The 23,199-nt window shown below is 42.5% G+C and overlaps 1 protein-coding gene across 2 annotated transcripts in view; it reads right to left on the bottom strand.

Moving 5' to 3' along the window:
* Nucleotides 1-23,199, bottom strand: part of LOC110507544 (immunoglobulin superfamily member 11) — a 102,575-nt gene that overhangs the window by 74,856 nt on the left and 4,520 nt on the right. Inside the window, exon 2 of one of the 2 annotated variants that reach the window (XM_021587591.3) lies at nucleotides 4,270-4,299. The exons of the other annotated variant lie outside the window; for it this stretch is intronic. Within the exon in view, the coding sequence (XP_021443266.2) occupies nucleotides 4,270-4,299 (30 nt within the window). The remainder of the gene's footprint in view (nucleotides 1-4,269; nucleotides 4,300-23,199) is intronic. 2 annotated transcript variants of the gene reach the window in all.

Here is a 23,199-nt window from a genome sequence, read left to right as displayed (position 1 = left end):
AAGTTTGAAATATCCAATAAATGTCGTTCCACTTCATGATTGTGTCCCACTTGTTGTTGATTCTTCACAAAAAAATACAGTTTTATATCTTTATGTTTGAAGCCTGAAATGTGGCAAAAAGTCTCAAAGTTCAAGGGGGCCGAATACTTTCGCAAGGCACTGTATAGTTTTCACAAGTTGGTTAGAACATCTACTTTGTACATGACACAAGTCATTTTTCCAACAATTGTTTACAGACAGATTATTTCACTTATAATTCACTGTATCACAATTCCAGTAGGTCAGAGGTTTACGTACACTAAGTTGACTGTGCCTTTAACCAACTTGGAACATTCCAGAAAATTATGTCATGGCTATAGAAGCTTCTGGTAGGCTAATTGACATCATTTGAGTCAATTGGAGGTGTACCTGTGGATGTATTTCAAGGCCTACCTTCAATATTGGACTCACCTGGACTCACTCATCACCTGTTATTTTCTCCACTATATTTGTCAGTTCCCCAGCTCTGTTCCCTGCTTCTGCATTAATTGTTTTTGTTACTCTTTTGCTGATGCTGTTACTGTCTCGTTCCATGTCTGTTCCTTATTAAATGTTTAACTCCCTGTACCTGTTTCGTCTCGCCAGCGTCATTCCATGTGACAGAATGCAGCAGCCATCACACAAAGAATCGGGGAGTACTGGCATTCCGGTTGGTATGGTGGCATCGGCTCTGGGTCGCCACCGATAGAAACGGGGGTGCCTAGCCAGCTCGTCGTGCTTCCACGCCCTAGCTGGCTCGAGAGGTTTCCTTGCCCCGGTTGGCTCGGATGGCGCCCATCCCACGTCGGGCCTCAGCCGGATCATCAGTTCTTGTTCGCCCAGCCGGTTTCTGAGTTTTTTTTTTTTTTTTTTGACGTCGGGGTAGATTCCGCCGCCGATGGAACCAGGGGTGCCTAGGCCAGCCCATCGGGCTCAAGAGGTTTCCTTGCCTCGGTTGACTCGGCGGATTCCCATACCACTTCGCACTCCACCGGATCTTCAGGCTGCCTCTCTGCAGCGGGATCGACAGGCGTCTTGCCTCATCCAGATCGTCGGGCTTCCATGCCTCAGCCGGTTCGCCAGGCTCTCATGCTCCGGCTGGTTCGTTGAGCTTCCAAGCACCAACCGGTGGCGACGCCGGGGGGTGCCCCTAGAGGGGGGGGGGGGTATTGTCAAGTCTGCTCTCGCTCTCACCCCAGCCTGGCACTTGAGGGCACCAAGCTGCCCTGCATCACGCACTCCTATCATCCATTACGCACACCTGCCTTCCCTCGTCATGCGCATCAGCGATATTGGACTCACCTGGACTCACTCATCACCTGTTATTACCTTCTCTATATTTGTCAGTTCCCCAGCTGTTCCCCGCTTCTGCATTAATTGTTTTTTGTTTGTGTTACTTGTTTTCTGACGCTGTTCCTGTCTTGTTCCATGTCCGTTCCTTATTAAATGTTTGACTCCCCATACCTGCTTCGTATCTCCAGCATCATTCCATGTGACATCCACAAGTCTGGTTCATCCTTGGGAGCAATTTCCAAACACCTGAAGGTACCACGTAAATCTGTACAAAGAATAGTACGCAAGTATTAACAACATGGGACCACGCAGCCGTCATACAGCTCATGAAGGATACGCGTTCTGTCTCCTAGAGAATGTACTTTGGTGCGAAAAGTGCAAATCAATCCCAGAACAACAGCAAAGGACCGTGTGAAGATGATGAAGGAAACAGGTACAAAAGTATCTATATCCACAGTAAAACAAGTCCTATATCGACATAACCTGAAAGGCTACTCAGCAAGGAAGAAGCCACTGCTCCAAAACTGCAATAAAAAAGCCAGACCATGGTTTGCAGCTGCACATGGTGACAAAGATCATACTCTTTGGAGAAATGTCCCCTGGTCTGATGAAACAAAAATAGAACTGTTTGGTCATAATGACCATCATTATGTTTGGAGGAAAAAGGGAGAGGCTTGCAAACCGAAGAATACCATCCCAACCATGAAGCACGGGGGTGGCAGCATCATGTTGTGGGGGTGCTTTGCTGCAGGAGAGACTGGTGCACGTCACAAAATAGATGGCATCATGAGAGAGGAAAAGTAAGTGTATATATTGCTGCTACATCACAAGACAAATGGACAATGACCCGAAGCATACTTCCAAAGTTGTGGAAAAATAGCTTATGGACAACAAAGTCAAGGTATTGGAGTGGCCATCACAAAGCCCTGACCTCAATCTCATAGAAAATGTGTGGGCAGAACTGAAAAGGCGTGTGTGAGCAAGGAGGCCTACAAACCTGACTCAGTTACACCAGCTCTGTCACCAGCTCTGTGGAATGGGTCAAAATTCCCCCAACTTATTGTGGGAAGCTTGTGAAAGGCTACCCGAATTGTTTGACCCAATATAAACAATTTAAAGGCAATGCTACCAAATACCAATTGAGTGTATGTAAACTTCTGACCCACTGGGAATGTGATGAAGGAAATCAAAGCTGAAATACATAATTCTCTCTACTATTATTCTGATGTTTCACATTCTTAAAATAAAGTGGTGATCCTAACTGACCTAAAACAGGGAATTGTTACTAGGATTAAATGTCAGGAATTGTGAAAAACTGAGTTTTAAATGTATTTGGCTAAGGTGTATGCAAACTTCCGACTTCAACTGTACATAGGGAGAGGGAGAGAGAGAGAGGGGGGGGGGTGCTAAAACATAGTACAGGAGACAGCAGATGGTGGGGATTATTTGGGACTAAAATACTCTGGGATCCACTGAGGGAGGCCAGAGACATAAATCGCAACAAGACTCCATCTGCTACAAATACCCATAAAAGCAGGACGAACTGTTAAATCGACTAGCGTGCCTCCGCGTCTATAGATATTCCTGTCGTTTTGGGGGGTTTTACCTCACACCATCCGTGCTGACTCATTACCTAAATAAATCGTACGAATGTTAGGCATTAACAACAATAAATATTAATAGTAATAATATGAAAATAACAGCCGTGCCCAGGGGAACGAAAGAGCAGAGAGGGGAAGGGAATTCCCAAGTGTCATTATGACTGTCCCTACAAATTGTTAGAGCACACAAACAAACTCTTCATTTACTGAGATTAGGACCAGCTCTATACTAAAGCCAACATCATCATGATTCACACTATGTAGTCAATGTGAATTAACTGATTATGGCTGTTAACATACTGAATATGTGCAGTCAGTTCCTTTATTATTGGCACCCTTGATAAACATGAGCAAAAAAGATTGTATAAAATAAATGCAAATACTGAGATATATTGCATGCAAAAAAAAAAAAGGGAAATTATATTATATTAATACAATTGCTCAGAGAAAGATATTTTGTAAAAACAAATCTCAAAAAGATAGGTCAAAATGATTGGCACCCCTGTTTTCAATACTATAGCACCCTTTCCTTGCGAGGATAACGACACTGAGCCTTTTCTAAAAAAAATTATGACATTGAAAGAACACATTAGGGGAAGGGTCTAAGACCATTCCACCATACATGATCTTTCCAGATCCTTGATATCCTTTGTCTGCGCTTATGGACGGCCCTCTTCAATTCAAATCACAGGTTTTCAATGGAGTGCATGTCCAAAAACTGAGATGGCCATTGCAAAATGTAGATTTTGTGGTCAATTAACCATTTCTTTGTGGATTTTGATTAGTGCGTGGGTTATTGTCTTGTTGGAAGAAATCCATGTATGACCAAGTGTCAGGTTTCTGGGTAAAATGTCCTAATACTAGGTCAAGTTTGTGATGCCTTAATACGGGCCCCAGGACCAGATATTGTTTTGCTTTTTATTAAACAAATTATCTTTCTCTGAGCAATTGCAGTAGTATAAAATAATATAATTTCCCAAAAATACTGAGCTATATTGTATGCTCAACATTTGTATTGTTTACTTATAAAGTATTTTTTGCTGATCTTTGTTTTTAGTGGCAATAATTATAGACCTGGCAATATAACGTTTGATGCTTTAACAGTACATAGGGGAAGAATGTGACTAATTTCTAATCAAATTAATGAGTTACCATTCTTAAAAAAGGGTTTAACTCAAACAGTGCCTTTGACAGTACTAGTGTCACACCTGAACATCCGAGCGACGTTCTCATTTCAGCATGCATTCCAATGCGTCTCCACCACTTCACCCTACTCTTAGTGGATGGATTCTGCTCCATCAATGATCATCAATGGTATTGATTCAAGAATAATCTAAAACTGTGTTGAGAAAGGTACCTGTTCCTGTGTGCAGATCAAATCTTGAACCTGAGAAAAGATAACAAGAAAATAACGTTATGAGTATTGAAGCAAACCCAAGCACGTAAAAGACCTCAGGCCTTTACATTGCAAAGATAAAGTCACGCAAATACAGTGCCTTGCGAAAGTATTCGGCCCCCTTGAACTTTGCGACCTTTTGCCACATTTCAGGCTTCAAACATAAAGATATAAAACTGTATTTTTTTGTGAAGAATCAACAACAAGTGGGACACAATCATGAAGTGGAACGACATTTATTGGATATTTCAAACTTTTTTAACAAATCAAAAACTGAAAAATTGGGCGTGCAAAATTATTCAGCCCCTTTACTTTCAGTGCAGCAAACTCTCTCCAGAAGTTCAGTGAGGATCTCTGAATGATCCAATGTTGACCTAAATGACTAATGATGATAAATACAATCCACCTGTGTGTAATCAAGTCTCCGTATAAATGCACCTGCACTGTGATAGTCTCAGAGGTCCGTTAAAAGCGCAGAGAGCATCATGAAGAACAAGGAACACACCAGGCAGGTCCGAGATACTGTTGTGAAGAAGTTTAAAGCCGGATTTGGATACAAAAAGATTTCCCAAGCTTTAAACATCCCAAGGAGCACTGTGCAAGCGATAATATTGAAATGGAAGGAGTATCAGACCACTGCAAATCTACCAAGACCTGGCCGTCCCTCTAAACGTTCAGCTCATACAAGGAGAAGACTGATCAGAGATGCAGCCAAGAGGTCCATGATCACTCTGGATGAACTGCAGAGATCTACAGCTGAAAAAAAATACAGTTTTATATCTTTATATTTGAAGCCTGAAATGTGGCAAAAGGTCTAAAAGTTCAAGGGGGCCGAATACTTTCGCAAGGCACTGTATGTATTTCAAGAACACGAACAGATGTTGGTTCTCAAAAGGCAATGCAACCCTGTCCTGCAGTGAATTCCTGGTAGGGCACCTTGTCAAGTGTAATCGTTATTGCTCTATAGAGCTCATGCAGTCAAGAGAGTCCGATTTTAGAGCCCTGGAAAACGAAAGGAACACTAATTGACGGCAAACTCAATGCGCACTGCTCAATGTTGCCGTCAGAATACATTAATTTATTTTCCATATGCTGTTTGACATGGGATACTTAATTAAAAACGTCTCCCGGTACAGTAGGTAATGTAATTACAGTTCATAGATCTGGCCCCCATCACCCCTGTTATCCCCAGAGCTCACATTGCAAATGGGGGGAAAGCACCACTGAGTGAATCGTATGCCAAACAGATCAAAAGGACTCGATGGCACCACTGACTGGTTTTCCACAATGTGCCAATACAATGACCAGCGCCATCACCATTACGATTGGCTGCAATTGACCACATTGTGAGTTAACCTTACAGGCATAAGTCAGGTGTCATGATACAGGGAAATGAAGTCTAGTTTCTATAAGTACTGGAGGGCTTTCATAACCATAATAATACTTATTGATATATATCTACCCCACAGCTTGTGTATACAAAGTGTATGATAACAAATATTTATTACATACATTGCATCTGCATTTTGATAAGCGTTTAATAATGTATGCTATGGGAATTAGAACATTCATTTTTAATATGCATCGCAGAGGAATGCAAGCTAATGCAATATCACCTACAGTTGAAGTCGGAAGTTTACATACACCTTAGCCAAACACATTTAAACTCAGTTTTTCACAATTCCTGACATTTAATCTTAGTAAAAATTCCCTGTCTTAGGTCAGTTAGAATCACCACTTTCTTTTAAGAATGTGAAATGTCAGAATAATAGTTGAGAGAATGATTTATTTCAGCTTTTATTTCTTTCATCACATTCCCAGTGGGTCAGAAGTTTACATACACTCAATTGGTATTTGGTAGTAATGCATTTAAATTGTTTAACTTGCGTCAAATGTTTCAGGTAGCCTTCCACAAGCCTCCCACAATAAGTTGGGTGAATTTTGGCCCATTCCTCCTGACAGAGCTGGTGTAACGGAGTCAGGTTTGTAGGCCTCCTTGCTCGTACACGCTTTTTCAGTTCTGCCCACAAAGTTTCTATTGGATTGAGGTCAGGGCTTTGTGATGGCCACTCCAATACCTTGACTATGTTGTCCTTAAGCCATTTTGCCACAACTTTGGAAGTATGCTTGGGGTCATTGTCCATTTGGAAGACCCAATTTTGACCACTTCCTGACTGATGTCTTGAGATGTTGCTTCAATATATCCACATAATTTTCCTTCCTCATGAAGCCATCTATTTTGTGACATGTACCAGTCCCTCCTGCAGCAAAGCATCTCCACAACATGATGCTGCCACCCCCATGCTTCACGGTTGGGATGGTGTTCTTCAGCTTGCAAGCATCCCCCTTTTCCTGCAAACATAACAATGGTCAATATTGCCAAACAGTTCTATTTTTGTTTCATCATACCAGAGGAAATGTCTCCAAAAAGTACGATTTTTGTCCCCATATGCAGTTGCAAACCGTAGTCTGGCTTTTTTATGGCAGTTTTGGGAGCAGTGGCTTCTTCCTTGCTGAACGGCCTTTGAGGTTATGTCGATATAGGATTTGTTTTACTGTGGATATAGATACTTGTGTACCTGTTTCCTCCATCATCTTCACAAGGTTCTTTGCTGTTGTTCTGGGATTGATTTGCACTTTTCGCACCAAAGTACGTTCATCTCTAGGAGACAGAACGCGTCTCCTTCCTGAGCGGTAAGACGGCTGCGTGGTCCCATGGTGTTTACACTAGCGTACTATTGTTTGTACAGATGAATGTGGTACTTTCAGGCATTTGGAAATTGTTCCCAAAGCTGAACTAGGGGTCTACAATTTTTTGTCTGAGGTCTTAGCTGATATCTTCTGATTTTCCATGATGTCAAGCAGAGAGGCACTGAGTTTGAAGGTAGGCCTTGAAATTCATCCACAGGTACACCTCCAATTGACTCAAATGATGTCAATTAGCCTATCAGAAGCTTCTAAAGCCATTACATAATTTTCTGGAATTTTCCAAGCTGTTTAAAGGCACAGTCAACTTAGTGCACGTAAACCTCTGACCTACTGGAATTGTGATCTTGTGAATTATAAGTGAAATAATCTGTCTTAATAATGAAAAAGTACTTGTGTCATGCACAACGTAGATGTCCTATCCGACTTGCCAAAACTATAGTTTGTTAAACAAGAAATTTGTGGAGTGATTGAAAAACGAGTTTTAATGACTCCAACCTAAGTGTATGTAAACTTCAGACTTCAACTGTATGTTGCCAATGGAAGATATTTTCTTCAACCCCATTTTTTCTCGTTCCCCTTTATCCCATCTTCCCTAAACTAACATTTCCCTCATTTAGAGATGCCTTATAACAAACAGCATATTTTTTGTAGTTACAGTAACTGCTGAAGAGAGAGATAAAGCTCTCCTGTGGTTTATAAAGGTTTGCATGCTGCTTGATAGATCTGGCTAATAACAGGCTCTTCTCCTATGATACACTAGAATGTTTCTAACTAGAGACTGCAATATGGTGACGTCTTCACTGCTCTCTCCACTGGTGTTAAATGGACCTCTAAGTGCCCTCCCACACGCAGTGCCCATAGATCCAACAGCCCAGGAGAACACACAGCGTCTACATTGGTTGGCTCTAACCCAGGCAGCCTGGATGAAGTGAACGGAATCATGTGAAACACTGGCTTTCCTGAACCCTGCTCTGTGGGACAGCGTACAGAACCTTTGATTCTCTGCCGAGCTGAAACGCACAGTCCTAGAGTGGAATCCTTAGAAACTGGAATGAGCCCCATCATACCAATAACAGCACTAGAGCGCATTAGGCATTCCATCTAAACACTGCATGTTTTAGATCCCTAAGAGCACCATTGTGGGTTTTTAAGGGAAATGTTCCACTCTCAGCTATTGTATTGTGTAACAGAGGGAGCATCATACAAACGACTTCCCAATCCCCCTTTTCCACGTCGACAGCCAAAGAAATCGGTATCAATGTAAATAATATACTGCATTTGAGATAACATTGTTGTTTTCCAATGTAAGGTACGCTCCCTGCTCACTTCAAATACCATTACACACTCAACGTGAAATGAAATATAGTCAACCATTGGATAAAGATTGGAGCATCATATTCTGGACATGGGCATCTTCAAGTGTTCAATTGATGCCTGTCAGAAAATCCCCATATGATGTAAATTAGCATTTTGAAACCACCATGGCTCCAGGAGGAGTGGAACATTCACCTAAAGCACAGCAGACTCCTTTCATAATCTTCTATATTTTCTGCAACGAGATGTAAAGCTGACGTTTTGCCTCGCTTCTCGTATACTGAGAACGTTCACAGGCTATCACCACTGCTTTTAATAGCACCTGCTGTATCGCTAAAGTGCTCTCATTTCAGAGACGAAGGGGCAATCATTTCATCATCTGTCATGCTGGGCCAGAGTGCTCTGACTGAAATAGGCTATCTTCAAGAGCATTGGCTGCTGGGGAAAGAGCGAATCTCAGTAGATTACTGGGTGCAACAGGAGAGAGTGGTCTTCGACCATGAATGATAACTGCAATGAAACTTAAGAAATCACTGTCGTTTTCAATGGACATTTAGAGATGTGATCGTATGACTCACGGAATTAGAATTAGATCACAAAATCACATTCCAGCATTTACATCATCAGACCTGTTCTATTTCAGGTGTGTCAGTCTTATATGTGAACGTACCGTACCGTAGAATGTCTAAAAGTGCTTTTTCTCTGGTGGTCAAAATTACCAGGGTTGCAAACATGAACATTTGAAAACAGTTGACAATCACAGGCTGAAACACAAGCCCTTCTAAATAGAAACCGAAAAAGGCCATTTTCATTGGAGTTCCCTTTTGAATTTAATTGCGACCTTTCAAGCATTTGTGAGAATTTCAAGCCATTACCCAGGCAAACAATTTGCCGCTAACAGCCAAGCACCTTAAAGAGAATGTCAGTTACCATGGAGACAGCTGCTAGAACCCTGGCTCTAACTTCCTCGCCACATTACAAGTACGAAGCACTGAGATAAATTAAGAAATGTCAAAACTGATGATATTGTTTGTTTTCATTTTGAGCATCTGTTTTCATGTTTAACAACCCTGCAATTAGTAGCACAAGAATCTGTTTGCAAATTATCCCTTGCTGATTGTTTGGTTCACAGAGGTACCCAAGGTAAAGTTTTAAAATGAGATTAAAACATATGAATCAAGACAATGTAAACAAATGACAGCACAGAAAGACACAATTTGAAAGGTAGAGAATGCCACTGGCTTTAGTTTACTTTGGTAGTTGATTTAAAGGTTACAGGTGTTTGTAGGTTGACTCGCCAGGTAAACCATGTTAAATTAAATCTTAGCTTGACAGTGGACATCAACATGTTACAACTGCAGTGTCAGGATTCAGTGTGGTGGAACAGTAGTATAAATAGATTCAGTATGATGCTATCGGGTCAGTTCCTTAGTCTTTTCCAGACCAGATTGTATAATGACCTGCAAGCTTAAAGCAGGTCATTAACACAGAATTGATTGCCCTGTCCTGATGCCCTTCGTCCATGAACCCTTCATTTCTAAAAACAGAACATTCTCATGCTCGCACTCTCTCCTATTGTCAATGGAACCGATCTGATCACACATCCCTCATCTGCATCTGCATCTTCTCACTAGCATGAGTGGCTATTGGGTCATGCTCCGCTGGTTACTGTGTAGGATGCTGCCATTAATTCATCCAGTTCTTGTCAAGTTCTGTTCAGAATCCTGTAAAACACAGTCCAGCGTGTTAAGCTTCCCTGTAATCTTAGGAGATATTTTGAGAATAACAACAGCGTTTAAAGACTAGCAAAACGTGATTGTAGTTTCACACATGAATTCATGACCCACCTGGTTTTCATTCAGGAGTCAACATTTAAGCTGTTTATTTCAGGAGTAAGTATTAACTTGTTTGTTTAATTGTGCGTGTGTGTGTGTGTGTGTGTGTGTGTGTGTGTGTGTGTGTGTGTGTGTGTGTGTGTGTGTGTGTGTGCTCGCGAGCATATCTTCCAATAATAATGACGTTGTCTGATTCAGAAACCCTCAGTAAAGAGGGTTATTGATCATTTCATCATTCAAATGTACATTTATTATTGTGATGTTATTATTTATAATTAACAGGATCTGGGCTGGATAGTAAAACATGTTGTTTTCTTTAATCATAATGATTTGTTGGTTTTATTTTTCATCTTCACTCCCTCTTGGGGCCTAACCTAGATTGCAGAACAACGACTATTAATCATTGATGATCAGACCTTTGAATATTGCTGAAATATAATACATTTGCACCTAAATGAACACACACATATTTAACAAAAATATACTGTGCAATATTTCCTTTGTTTTTGTGTGGACACCACCAATAATTTAATCCAAAACACATCCCAAATTAACTTTCACCCAGACTAGTATTCCCTGCAAAATCTTAATGCCAATGTTTCAGTATATAAAAAGCATCCTAAATAGCAAAATATGGTAAATCCATAGGCCTACCAAAAGCAACACAAATCACTGTACAGCATGTGTTACCCCTTATCACTGCCATTAAATACACATATATCGTCTGCCAATGTCAAAAGATATTGATCTGAAAAATGGTGCCGGAGAAGAAGGCAGGCGTTTTACGTTTCCCCAACCAATTGTGTTATTTGTTTTGTTTATTTGCGTTATTTGTAACTTATTTTTTTACTTATTTTGTACATAATGTTGACGCTACCGTCTCTTATGACCGAAAATAACTTCTGGACATCAGGACTGCGATTACTCACCACGGACTGTCAGATTCCTTTTTTTCCCTTTAATGAGTCTGACGAGCCCGACGCAAACGATATACTCCTTTCTCTGGAACAGGCCCAGATCTCTGTGATTTACGTGAAGAGGAGGTGGAGAAAAAGGGGCCAGAGGGCGGGCTGCCTTTTGAGAATTCGAAGGCGAACTAATAAACCTCCACTTCCTTCCATTCTGCTAGCAAACGTGCAATCTTTGGAGAAGAAAATTATTGACCTACGCAAAAGATTAAACTACCAACAGGACATTCAAAACTGTAATATTTTATGCTTCGCGGAGTCGTGGCTGAACGACGACACTATCAACATACAGCTGGCTGGTTAAACGCTGTATCGGCAAGATAGAACAGCGGCGTCTGGTAAGACAAGGGACGGCGGACTATGTATTTTTGTGAATAACAGCTGGTGCACGATATCTAAGGAAGTCTCGAGCTATTGCTCGCCTGAGGTAAAGTATCTCATTATAAGCTGTAGACCACACTATCTACCTAGAGAGGAATACAGCTCATCTGTATTTTTCGTACAGCTTTCATCTGTATTTTTCGTAGATATTTACATACCACCACAGTCAGAGCTGGCACTAAGACAGCATTGAATGAGCTGTATTCCGCCATAAGCAAACAAGAAACTGGCGGCGCTCCTAGTTGCCGGGGTCTTTAACGCAGGGAAACTTAAATCCGTTTTACCAAATTTCTATCAGCATGTTAAATGTACAACCAGAGGGGGAAAAAAAACTCTGGACCACCTTTACGCCACACACAGAGACGCATACAAAGCTCTCCCTCGCCCTCCTCCTGCTTACAAACAAAAAAAGCACCAGTGACTACATCAATAAAAAAGTGGTCAAATGAATCAGAAGCTAAGCTACAGGACTGTTTTGCTAGCACAGACTGGAATATGTTCCTGGATTCCTCTGATGGCATTGAGGAGTACACCACATCAGTCATTGGCTTCATCAATAAGTGCATCAATGATGTCATTCCCACAGTGACCGTACATACATACCCCAACCAGAAGCCATGGATTACAGGCAACATCCACACTGAGCTAAAGGGTAGAGCTGTCGCTTTCAAGGAGCAGGACTCTGACCTGGAAGCTTATAAGAAATCCCGCTATGCCCTCCAAAGAACCACCAAACAGGCAAAGCATCAATACAGGACTAAGATCGAATCGTACTACACTGGCTCAGATGCTCGTCGGATGTGGCAGGGCTTGCAAACCATTACAGACTACAAAGTGAAGCACAGCCGAGAGCTGCCCAGTGACACAAGCCTACCAGAAGAGCTAAACTACTGCTCGCTTTGAGGCAAATAACACTGAAACATGCATGAGAAAACCAACTGTTTTGGATGACTGTGTGATCACTCTCTCAGCAGCCGATGTTAATAAGACCTTTAAACAGGTCAACATTCACAAGGACACTGGACCAGATGGATTACCAGGACGTGTACTCCGAGCATGTGCTGACCAACTTGCAACTGTCTTCACTGACATTTTCAACCTCTCCCTGTCCGAGTCTGTAATACCTGATTATACCCTGATGAAGACAGCTTGGCTGTCGAAACGTTGGTAATTACATTTTGGCATCTGAGCTCCTAGAGTGTGCGGCTCTCTTTTATTTTTGAGTCTGTAATACCAACATGTTTTAAGCAGACCACCTGCCTAAATGACTCCTGACCTGTAGCACTCACGTCTGTAGCCATGAAGTGCTTTGAAAAGCTGGTCATGGCACACATCAATACCATCATCTCAGAAACTCTAGACCCACTCCAATTTGCGTACCACCCCAACAGATCCACAGATGATGCAATCTCTATTGCACTCCACACTTCCCTTTCCCAGCTGGACAAAAGGAAAACCTATGTGAGAATGCGATTAATTGACTACAGCTCAGCATTCAACACCATAGTTCCCTCAAAGCTCATCAATAAGCTAAGGACCCTGGAACTATACACCTCCCTCTGCAAATGGATCCTGGACTTGCTGATGGCCCAGGTGGTAAGGGTAGGTAACAACATATCTGCCACGCTGATCCTCAACACAGGGGCCCCTCAGGGGTGCGTGCTCAGTCCCCTCCTGTACTCCCTGTCCACCCATGACTGCACGGCCAGGCACGACTCCAACACCATCATTAAGTTTGCCGATGACACAACAGTGGTAGGCCAGACCACCGACAACGACGAGACAGCCTATAGGGAGGAGGTCAAATACCTGGCCGTGTGGTTCCAGGACAACAACCTCTCCCTCAACGTGATCAAGACAAAGGAGATGATTGTGGACTACAGGAAAAAGAGAACCGAGCAGAGCTTAAAGTTGAGAGCTTAAAGTTCCTTGGTGTCCACATCGCCAACAAACTATCATGGTCCAAACACACCAAGACAGTTGTGAATAGGGCACAACAAAAAGTATTCCCCCTCAGTAGACTGAACATATTTGGCATGGGTCCTTAGATCGTCAAAAGGTTCTACAGCTGCAATATCGAGAGCATCCTGACTGGTTGCATCACCGCCTGGTATGGCAACTGCTCGGCCTCTGACCGCAAGGCACTACAGAGGGTAGTATGAACGGCCCAGTGCATCCCTTTGGCCATGCTTCCTGCCATCCAGGACCTCTACACCAGGCGGTGTCAGAGGAAGGCCCTAAAAATTGTCAAAGACTCCAGCTACCCTAGTCGTAGACTGTTCTCTCTGCTACCGCACGGCAAGCGGTACCAGAGCGCCAAGTCTAGGTCCAAGAGGCTTCTAAAAAGCTTCTACCCCCAAGCCATAAGACTACTGAATACCTAATCAAATAGCTACCCAGACTATTTGCATTGCCCCCTCCCCCTGTCTTACACCTCTGCTACTCTTTGTTGTTATCATCTATGCATAGTCACTTTAATAACTCCACCTACTTATTACCTCAACTAACCGGTGCCCCCGCACATTGACTCTGTACCGGTACCCCCCTAATAAAGTCTAGCTATTGTTATTTTACTGCTGATCTTTAATTACTTGTTACTTTTATTTCTTATTCTTATCCGTATTTCTTTAAACTGCATTGTTGGTTAGGGGCTTGTAAGTAAGTATTTCACTGTAAGGACTACCTGTTCTATTCGGCACAAGTGACTAATACAGTTTGATTTTAAAATTGGATTTGATTTGATCATCAGCAACAAGGACTCTAAAAGGAAAAGGATGTCAAAAGGTCAAAGATCAGACCCCAACTTGGACACAGCCAGGAAAATATTGAGAACACGGGATACAAGTAATCTGCCAAGACTGGTGACGAGGAGCCCACAATACCAGTCAGACTGACTGATTACATTTGCCTTAATCAGAGGTTAACATTAATTACAGGATGAGATCAGAACATGAGGGAGCCTTGGGCTTTAAATCCCTTGGTTGTACACACACACACACACACACACACAAGCACGCGCACACAACCTTACGCACTTAACTACGCATGTGCACACACACACACACACACTCACAAACACACACACTCACACACAGACACAGGAGATGAAGCTTAAAGAGGGAACCCACAGGGTGGTGTATGCTGCATGATTATGCACTGTGCCTGCTGGCTCTCCTATGTCTCTGGGTTTCAGCACCATCTTCACCCTCTATCTCTTGTGTGCTAGATCTGCAGTTAATATAAAATGATTCGACACAATTTTCAATTATACATGAAGCCCACCCGCTTGCTCCCTAAGTGTACGGAACCCACAATTCTTCTGCCGCATTAAAGCTACAATATATTTTGAAGTAAATCTGCCTGGTATCATGGACATAACCGAACATATCCAGGTACTTTGAAGAAATACTTAGGCCTACTCTGTATGCCTTGCATGCAAGATAGACGGTCTTCACCACTATCTAACCTGGCTATGCCATGGTAGACAGACATGTGTAACATTTCAATCTGCTACAAATCCACAGCCTCAAGTATAGAACAGTGCTATGGAGGCTGGGAATGCACACAGTACCCAGGGGCCCCTTTGCGGTTTGTCTAATGTATAGGAGAACTAGTCACTGTCGGCACGATTAGGGCCAACTCTAGCCTTTTGGGCCCCCCCACCCACAATTTTATAACACATTTTCTGCAATTCTACTCATTTTGCCATGGGGCAGAGAGACATTTTTGCCTTTTTAAAGCCAATTTCCTGCATTATATCCATTTTGCCATTGGGTGGTGAAAATTATTTTTACGTTTTAAAGCAAATTTTCTACAATTTTCTACACATTTTGATATGTCTTATGCCATGTTAATGATATCTAAGTGAGAGTGACTAACAAAATCAATGGGGGCCCTGGAGGTCAGGGCCCCTGGGCACGTGCCCTGCGTGCCTGGTTGTTATACAGCCATTATTACTACAAGTTTAGATAACTGGCTAGACTGACTTACCAATCTAAAAATTGTTAACTGACATGACTAATGGAGTGATTGTCAGTGACTGACACAAGAGAAGAACTGCTGCTGCACAACCACATTTCTAACTTACATTTTGCTCATTCTACTATTCAACATTAAGTTGAAACCCCGACTGAGTTCCTAAAAAAAGACAGTGTTCGCTTTGGGCCGGGGAACCTTATTCCTGGAGCCGGCCCTGGGCAGGTTCAGTTAATCAGGCTAAAGTTAAGGTTGTGTAGTGTTTCAGCACTTACACCATCACTTTGGCAGAGAAACACCACCGGGCCAGGTTAAAAGGATAGTTCCCTTCAGGAAAGTCGAAAAAGCTGAAACTTCAAAACAGCAAACCATCCCTTTAATTAATATTGTGCCCCAGATCTACAGGTTGGACTAATGGAGGAGACGGGAGACAGCAGCAGCTCACAAACGTGTGGTGAAAAGTGCCAAGCAGCCAAGAAACCAACCAACCACACTGGGTCCAGGCTTCACCCAGGCTCTGTCCAGTGGAACAGGGGGCCTCTTGTTCCTGTGCCATGGTGGCAGGAAACGTGATGTATTCAGATGATAATGAGCCATGCAGCAGGACAATCGAAAACCCCAGTGTCCTGGCACCAGCTAGCCCTCTCTCAAAGACCCATCGCCAAGGAGACCAGTTGGAACGGGACCCTGACAGTGCCAAGGGACAGCGAGGGTATTAAGGATTTCACAAAGCTCTAACGAACTGAGGCTTTCCAGAGGACTGTCTTTCAGCAAAGAAAAACACACAGCTACCCTTGGTATATTTTCTACTGTAAAAGGCTGTAATGGAATGCTGTTTTGAATATTATCTGTGGCATGTGTGATTTTCTCCAAACACGTCACGGCTGTTCGTTTCTATTTTTATACGCACAGTCCACCTGAGTCCTCGGTACTGTAGGCAGGTGGATAAAAAGAAGCCTTTTCATTATTTACCACAGTTCCCCAGGCCCCAAAAAATAATCAAGCATTTGGATTGGAACCCTCTGCCCAAAATTACAGAGGCGGCTGACAGCATGCAAACGAGAGGTAATGGTCTTAGAGCAGAGGATTTAACACATGGTGGTATGCTCCAGATGTTTACTTAGAGTTGTTTTTCCAATACCACGGCAGACCTGGGTTCAAACACCATTTGAAATCATTCAAATACGTTTCGAGTTTGCTTTAGCCTGCCTGGAGTACCAGAAGCTATTATATTGGTTCCTTTGCAAAAAAAGGCAAGCTCAATGACACCCAGCTAAAGTATTTGAAGTTATTTCAGATAGTATTTCAACCCAAGTCTGTTACCACAAAGGAGGAAAGTAGAGTGGGTAGAGGAAGCTCAAGTAAAGTGTTGTGGTTCCTTCCTTTGTAATCCTGCTGCACTGTGCCAGTACACTGACTGACTGACTCTCCTCAAGATAGAGGCAGAGAGGCAGTATAGCCCTTACCATGCTGTGCAGTCATCTGTGAAATGTGCTTCGGTGGGTGACTCAACCATGTATGCATTTCTAAAGGATTCACTTTGACCTCTATCTACAATCAACTGGTCTCTCCTGAGGAGTGTCTGTCAGACAACAAAAAGGGAAGTATGCAGTTTATTCCTGAGCTAAAACCAACTCCCCTTTAACGGTTTATTAACTATGACTATAACACAGTATCACACGAGCTCATCTGCATACCAGTGTGTAATGCATTTTTCATCCGACTGTTAAACAAGGATTCATTAAAATTGCAGTAATTTTGCCACGCATAGCCATATAATCAGTTATAGCTGGGTTGAACGAGCGTATACCCTTTTATTCTGGCGCCATTTTTAACAATTGAAAATAGCATCTCTTGTGGCTGTGGGAGTAAAATGACGGTTGGCTCAATGGGGCTCTCTGCCGTTTTCAACTAAACTCAATTTTCTATTATGTTCCCTCTAATAGCGAAGCCATAGCTTTCTGCACCCACCACCCACCACTCTCCTAAGACTTTAGTCACAGCTAAAAGTCAATAGGCAATTGCAATAGGACAGCTGAAGCAAACTTCCAATGTATTGAAAACCCTGCTCAGAAAAACCTCAGATTCAACAATGTTTTTTTTTTTTACATCAGGAGAGTGTAATGAAATACCCATGTTATTTTTAAAGGGAAAATGCCAGCCTTGTACGCACAAGGGAGGTTGATTGATCACTTGTTATTCACTCACTGATTATGGGCCACAAACCTGAACAGGCCTTCCTCTCTAGGTCCTAAATGAGGATGTTGGTTGTGTTCCAATAATCTGTCCTTTCTTGTGCACTTAAAGGGACCTTTCAAAATTGTTCAACTTCATATTCGCCATCTCCAGCACTACCCCAACATCTACATATGTGAAATTGGTGCGTTTCTATGTTTTGTGGTAAAAAAAAAGATAGAGGAAGATACATGTCCAATGACATCATCAACCAATTAGTAGACAATTAGTAGGCAATTCCAACTCATAATTGGTTAACGTCACACGATGCACACCGATGATGTCATTGGAAACAGTTGTCTTTTTTTCCTACAAAACAAAACATTTTCACATTGGGGTGGTGCTGGAGATGATGAATATGAAGTAGAATAATTGCTAAAGTCCCTTTGTAGATTTGAAAGGAAATGACAGGTATATGAACACTCATTCCAACACCAATCCAATGCTTTTACGTTTGTGAGCAGTAGTGAATGAGTGCACACTTTAGGAAGGAGGAGAGATTACTGGGGCACACCTGTTCTCTTTTAAAAAGTAGAGGGGACATCTCAGTTGTGATGGATGATGGGATACACACACTCCCTCCGATATCTAGCGGAATTACTCCCCGTGTTGACATTGAAAGATGGGACAACAATGTCATTGTATGGTTATTGTTGGTTTGGGATAATTACAGTTGTGATAACATGCAGGGATCGTCTTAATTACGCATGGCTAATTACCCAAATTGACTAGATTGATGTTAATTGCATTGTTCACACTGTGTATTGCATGTTGGACAACTGAAAAAAATAACCCCAGAGGACCTATGCAGACAGCACGCAGGACCAGGGATTCAAACCAAAGACCTTTTCAACTCTAGTCATTAGCTCATTCCCACAGCCATTACATTGTGATGCATTTTTTGCTCTGGATCCACAGAAGAGGAGTGAAGTGTGGCTCAGAGGGAGGAGAGGGAAGAGGGGAGGAGCAGGGAAGGGTGACAATAGAGGGAGGAAAAAGGAAATGATGGTGGTGGGATGAGGGCAGAGCAGACCGAGGGATGATACGAGGCTGGATAGAAAAGATGAGAGATGGAGGGAACGAGGAGAACAAGGAGGGAGGTAGAGAGAGGTGGTAATTAGTTCACGTGAGGTAGGGCCAAAGAGGCTTGCTGTCCACTGAGTCTCGTGAATACATAAACCCAAAGCTATCTATAATCTATAAATCACTGCATGGGGAACTGAGGGTTGTAATCTGCCGAAAAGCCTGTCTTAGCGAACGATTTGGGGCAAATAAACAGAGGAGCACTTTAATATTTTACACATTGTCTTGCGTCCATGTGTTACTTGCGCACCGCGGCTGTTCCATTACGCCCTATGTTAGCTTAAAGCCCCTCAAATAGCCTGCATTTAAATCCTTTCTGCTGTGATAACACACGCTAATAGGTAACACACCGCTGGACCCGGGATTTGTGACACAACTAATATTACAGTTGATAGGCACACTACATGAACAAAAGTATGTGGACACCTCATACCAAACTCATGGGTGTTAATACGGAGGGTGTCCCCCATTTGCTGCTATAACAGCCTACACTCTGGGAAGGCTTGCCACTAGATGTTGGAACATTGCTGCGGGGAATTGCTTCCATTCAGCCACAAGAGCATTAGGGAGGTCGAGCACGGATGTTAGTCGATTAGGCCTGCCTCACAGTCGGTGTTACAATTCATGTCAAAGGTGCTTGATGAGTGTCGTGGAAAATTGCAAGATTATGATATAATGCTTGTAAGATTGTTATAATGCTTGTATTACATTATAATAGTTGTTACAATTGACAGAATAGAGTATTGTGTGAGTGTTCCACTGAGGATGGGCCTCTATGAGATAGCACTGACAGAGGAGATTTATGAAGTCTTTGGGTAATAAAGCCTAAAGAGCATTCCAGATAACATGAGTTAATGGTTGTGTTCTATGCCTTGTCAGGGAGAGGCGGTTCCCTTTTGGAGTGGGGGCCCAGACACTGGTCTTTACAGTGAGAACTGTTGACACAGCAGTAACTGTCTGCTATGTTTTATAGATATCTTTCATACAAATCTTAACCTTTGTGAACTGTTCTTAAGATCTGTGATTCGTCATGTATGTTGAGAGGGGTGTATCTTGGCTATAAAAGATCTTTGTACTTTTCTGTTTGTACTTTTCAATGGTTCATTAGAGATAGCGCATCATTGAAACTCAAAAAGGCTATTGCAAAGCTCTTATTAAAATATATGTAGTTTAAGTATAATTCTGACTGGTGTGTGAAGTTTGTAACTCTCTCCTCATTTGGTAAAGCAGAAATATGCCACCACATGAGGTTGAGGTCAGGGCTCTGTGCAGGTCAGTCAAATTCTTCCACACCGATCTCGACAAACTATTTCTGTATGGATCTTGCCTTGTGCACGGGGGCATTGTCATGCTGAAACAGGAAAGGTACTTTCCCAAACTTTTGCCAGAAAGTTGGAAGGACAGAATCGTCTAGAATGTCATTGTATGCTGTAGATTTCCCTTCACTGGAACTAAGCAGCCTAGCCAGAACCATGAAAAACAGCCTCAGAACATTATTCCTCCTCCACCAAACTTTACAGTTGGCACTATACATTGGGGCAGGTAGCGTTCTCCTGGCAACAGCCAAACCCAGATTCGTCCATCGAACTGCCAGATGGTGAAGAGTGATTCATCATTCCAGAGAACGTGTTTCCACTGCTCCAGATTCCAATGGCGGAGAACTTTACACCACTCCAGCCGACGCTTAGCATTGCGTATTGTGATCTTAGGCTTGTGTGCGGCTGCTCGGACATGGAAACCCATTTCATGAAGCTCCCAATGAACAGTTCTTGTGCTGACGTTGCTTCCTGAGGCAGTTTGGAACTCGGTAATGAGTGTAGCAACTGAGGACAGATTATTTTGTACACACTACGTGCTTCAGCACTCTGCGGTCCCGTTCTGTGAACTTTTGTGGCCTACCACTTCACAATAACAGCACTTACAGTTGACCGGGGCAGCTGTTGCAGGGCAGAAATTTGACGAACAAGCATCACTCCTCTGTTCTAACACGTATCAGACCTAACGTGCTCATTCCTCCTCTAGTAATTTTGCTCAGCCTAGGAAAGCCATTTTGGCTGATGTTTAAGTGGGTGAGGAAAGGGAACTTGTGAAAACTTTGTGTAGACAACACACCATTAGGGATCAATTCAGACACTCAGCACACATTAACCTGGCTGTCCTCTGGTGGAGAAGTAAAATATCATGTAATAAACTTCTACCACATGCTAAATATACCGTTGCTAGTCGCTGTCTATCACTTAGCTACAACCAAATTCATGTTTAGTTTGAATTTGAAGAACTAGACCGAACCTGTGCTGTATACATATTCTGAGATCTTTTGAAGATATATTCTTCAGTTCTAGGTTCGGAAACATACATCTTCTTAGGTGGAAGCCTGCGAATCGATGGCTTTATGAGGCACTACATCGAAGCTACACCATTTATTTTGACAAATGCAATGATTCGTAAGGCTTATCATAAGATATGGGGCCAAGCAGAGAGAGAGAGAGAGAGAGAGAGAGGGAGAGAGGCATAACACCCAGTCAGGTTATGAATTACCTATGGCTGTGAAAAGCTGGTGGCATGTTTAATACAGTAGAGTGTCTCTATATTCTGCTGCTTCTCTGAAGATCTCTCTGGATGATTCCTTTACAGATTTCCTTCAAACTAAGCGTCAGAAAATCACAGCACACATAAAACAAAAATGGTGTTATGTTTAATCTAATCTAATACGAATTTGAACAGTATAAATATATATGAATTGTATTTAATATCAGAGGAACATCATGAAATTGCAATACAACGACCGGTTCCAGGGGTTTAAAAGTGATATTTATCTTGACAAACAAGGCATTTTGTAGTGCAGTGGCACTTGACTGACGTTGACCTACAGTGTCCCGAGTTTTCTGGAGCAAAAAAAAAAACATACACTAGCTGCTGGCTGCGTCACATACAGCCAAACAGCCATCAGTGAGAGCACACCACCTCCATTAACATTTAAAAGCTTCTAACATTGAAATGCCAATAAAAAGAAAAACCTTCTTTTTGCACACCTCACGCTGGCACACTGAATATATTAAAGTGCCAGGCACATGAAAGCTATTGACGGAGGTCCGTAACCGTACCTCGAGGGATGAAACGCGGAAGTCACCAATACAGAGCGCCAGACGACACGCTGGGTGCAACAAGGTGCAATTTTTCTAAATTACATTCAGAAGAATATGAATTATCCTCCATGTATTGAGAATGGCAATTATCTGGTCAAGACACTTTCCTGGTCTTCCTGTTTTCACTCGAGCCGTGTAATATTGAGTGGTTTCATCACAGACATAATAGTCTTCAACCACATAAAATCACTCGCGGAATTGGAAGCCATTACTATGGTCAGGGGCATAACCACCAATCGTCAGCTCTACCAGGTTCAAGAGGTCATGTCTCTATTCCCTCTAGTCCATAGGGTCATGATGATTTGGATTTCATGGTAGCAATGTGTATTCGAATAAACTCACATGTTTGAGTTTGAATGAATCCTTGTACCTGAGAAAAAGCTCACATGCAGACACTATGCATTTAGAAAGTGATGCTGGTTGGTGTGTGAGGTGAGGTGGATTACAGCAGCTATGTGGTCATACCAGGGCAGGTGAGCATTAAACCTCTGGGATGCTCACTCACTGCCATGCCAAGGGAATTAGAGCACACTACACACTACTCTACCTTCTGACCCATTGATTCCCCTGACTCCTCAGTCTCTAAACAAAGAATCCTTGCTAATGCCCTGATACATAACAATCCTCTATCAGACACTATTGGAGGATTATGATAGGCTAACGCACAAGGAGGCAAGGTGTCTTATGGGTGTTGTAGGTTTAAATGTTCTGAATAAGAAATGCACCTGGGAAGTTTCATGATAGCCTTTAAATGCTTGCCATGTAAGCTTTAGATTTTACGTTGGTGTTAAAAATGATGAACCAAGGTACAGCACTAAAATAGCAATCTACACAAAGCACGGCGCAAGACTGTCTCTGTACTACAGATGGATAGAAACGGGACATTTCTCAAACACTCCCCTGCAATGCCATCAAATTTCAAGTCAATGAAGCTGAAAATCTAAAACGGCAAGTTGAGGGCATTCTCTGGATGCTACTACAGGACGACAGCATCCGCATAAAAGATGTATAACCCCTGGGAGCAACGCACGGGGACAGGTTATCCACATTAAAAGACGTGTGAACCACAAACCTGACTGGGTGTTGCCTCTCTCCCAAAACAGTGTCCAAAAAGGAAGTTGTGGACAGACGTTCATACCGTACACATGCAGCCTAGTGGTTAGAGCCGCAACCTTCAGAACACACATGCCGTCTGGGGCAAGGGTTCAAGTCAGTTAAGAACAAATTCTTATTTTCAATGACGGC

This window comes from Oncorhynchus mykiss, chromosome 27, assembly GCF_057628025.1.
Source record: "Oncorhynchus mykiss isolate SJ-2025 chromosome 27, ASM5762802v1, whole genome shotgun sequence".
NCBI classification, from domain to species: domain Eukaryota; kingdom Metazoa; phylum Chordata; class Actinopteri; order Salmoniformes; family Salmonidae; genus Oncorhynchus; species Oncorhynchus mykiss.
This window is presented reverse-complemented; position numbering and strand designations above follow the sequence as displayed.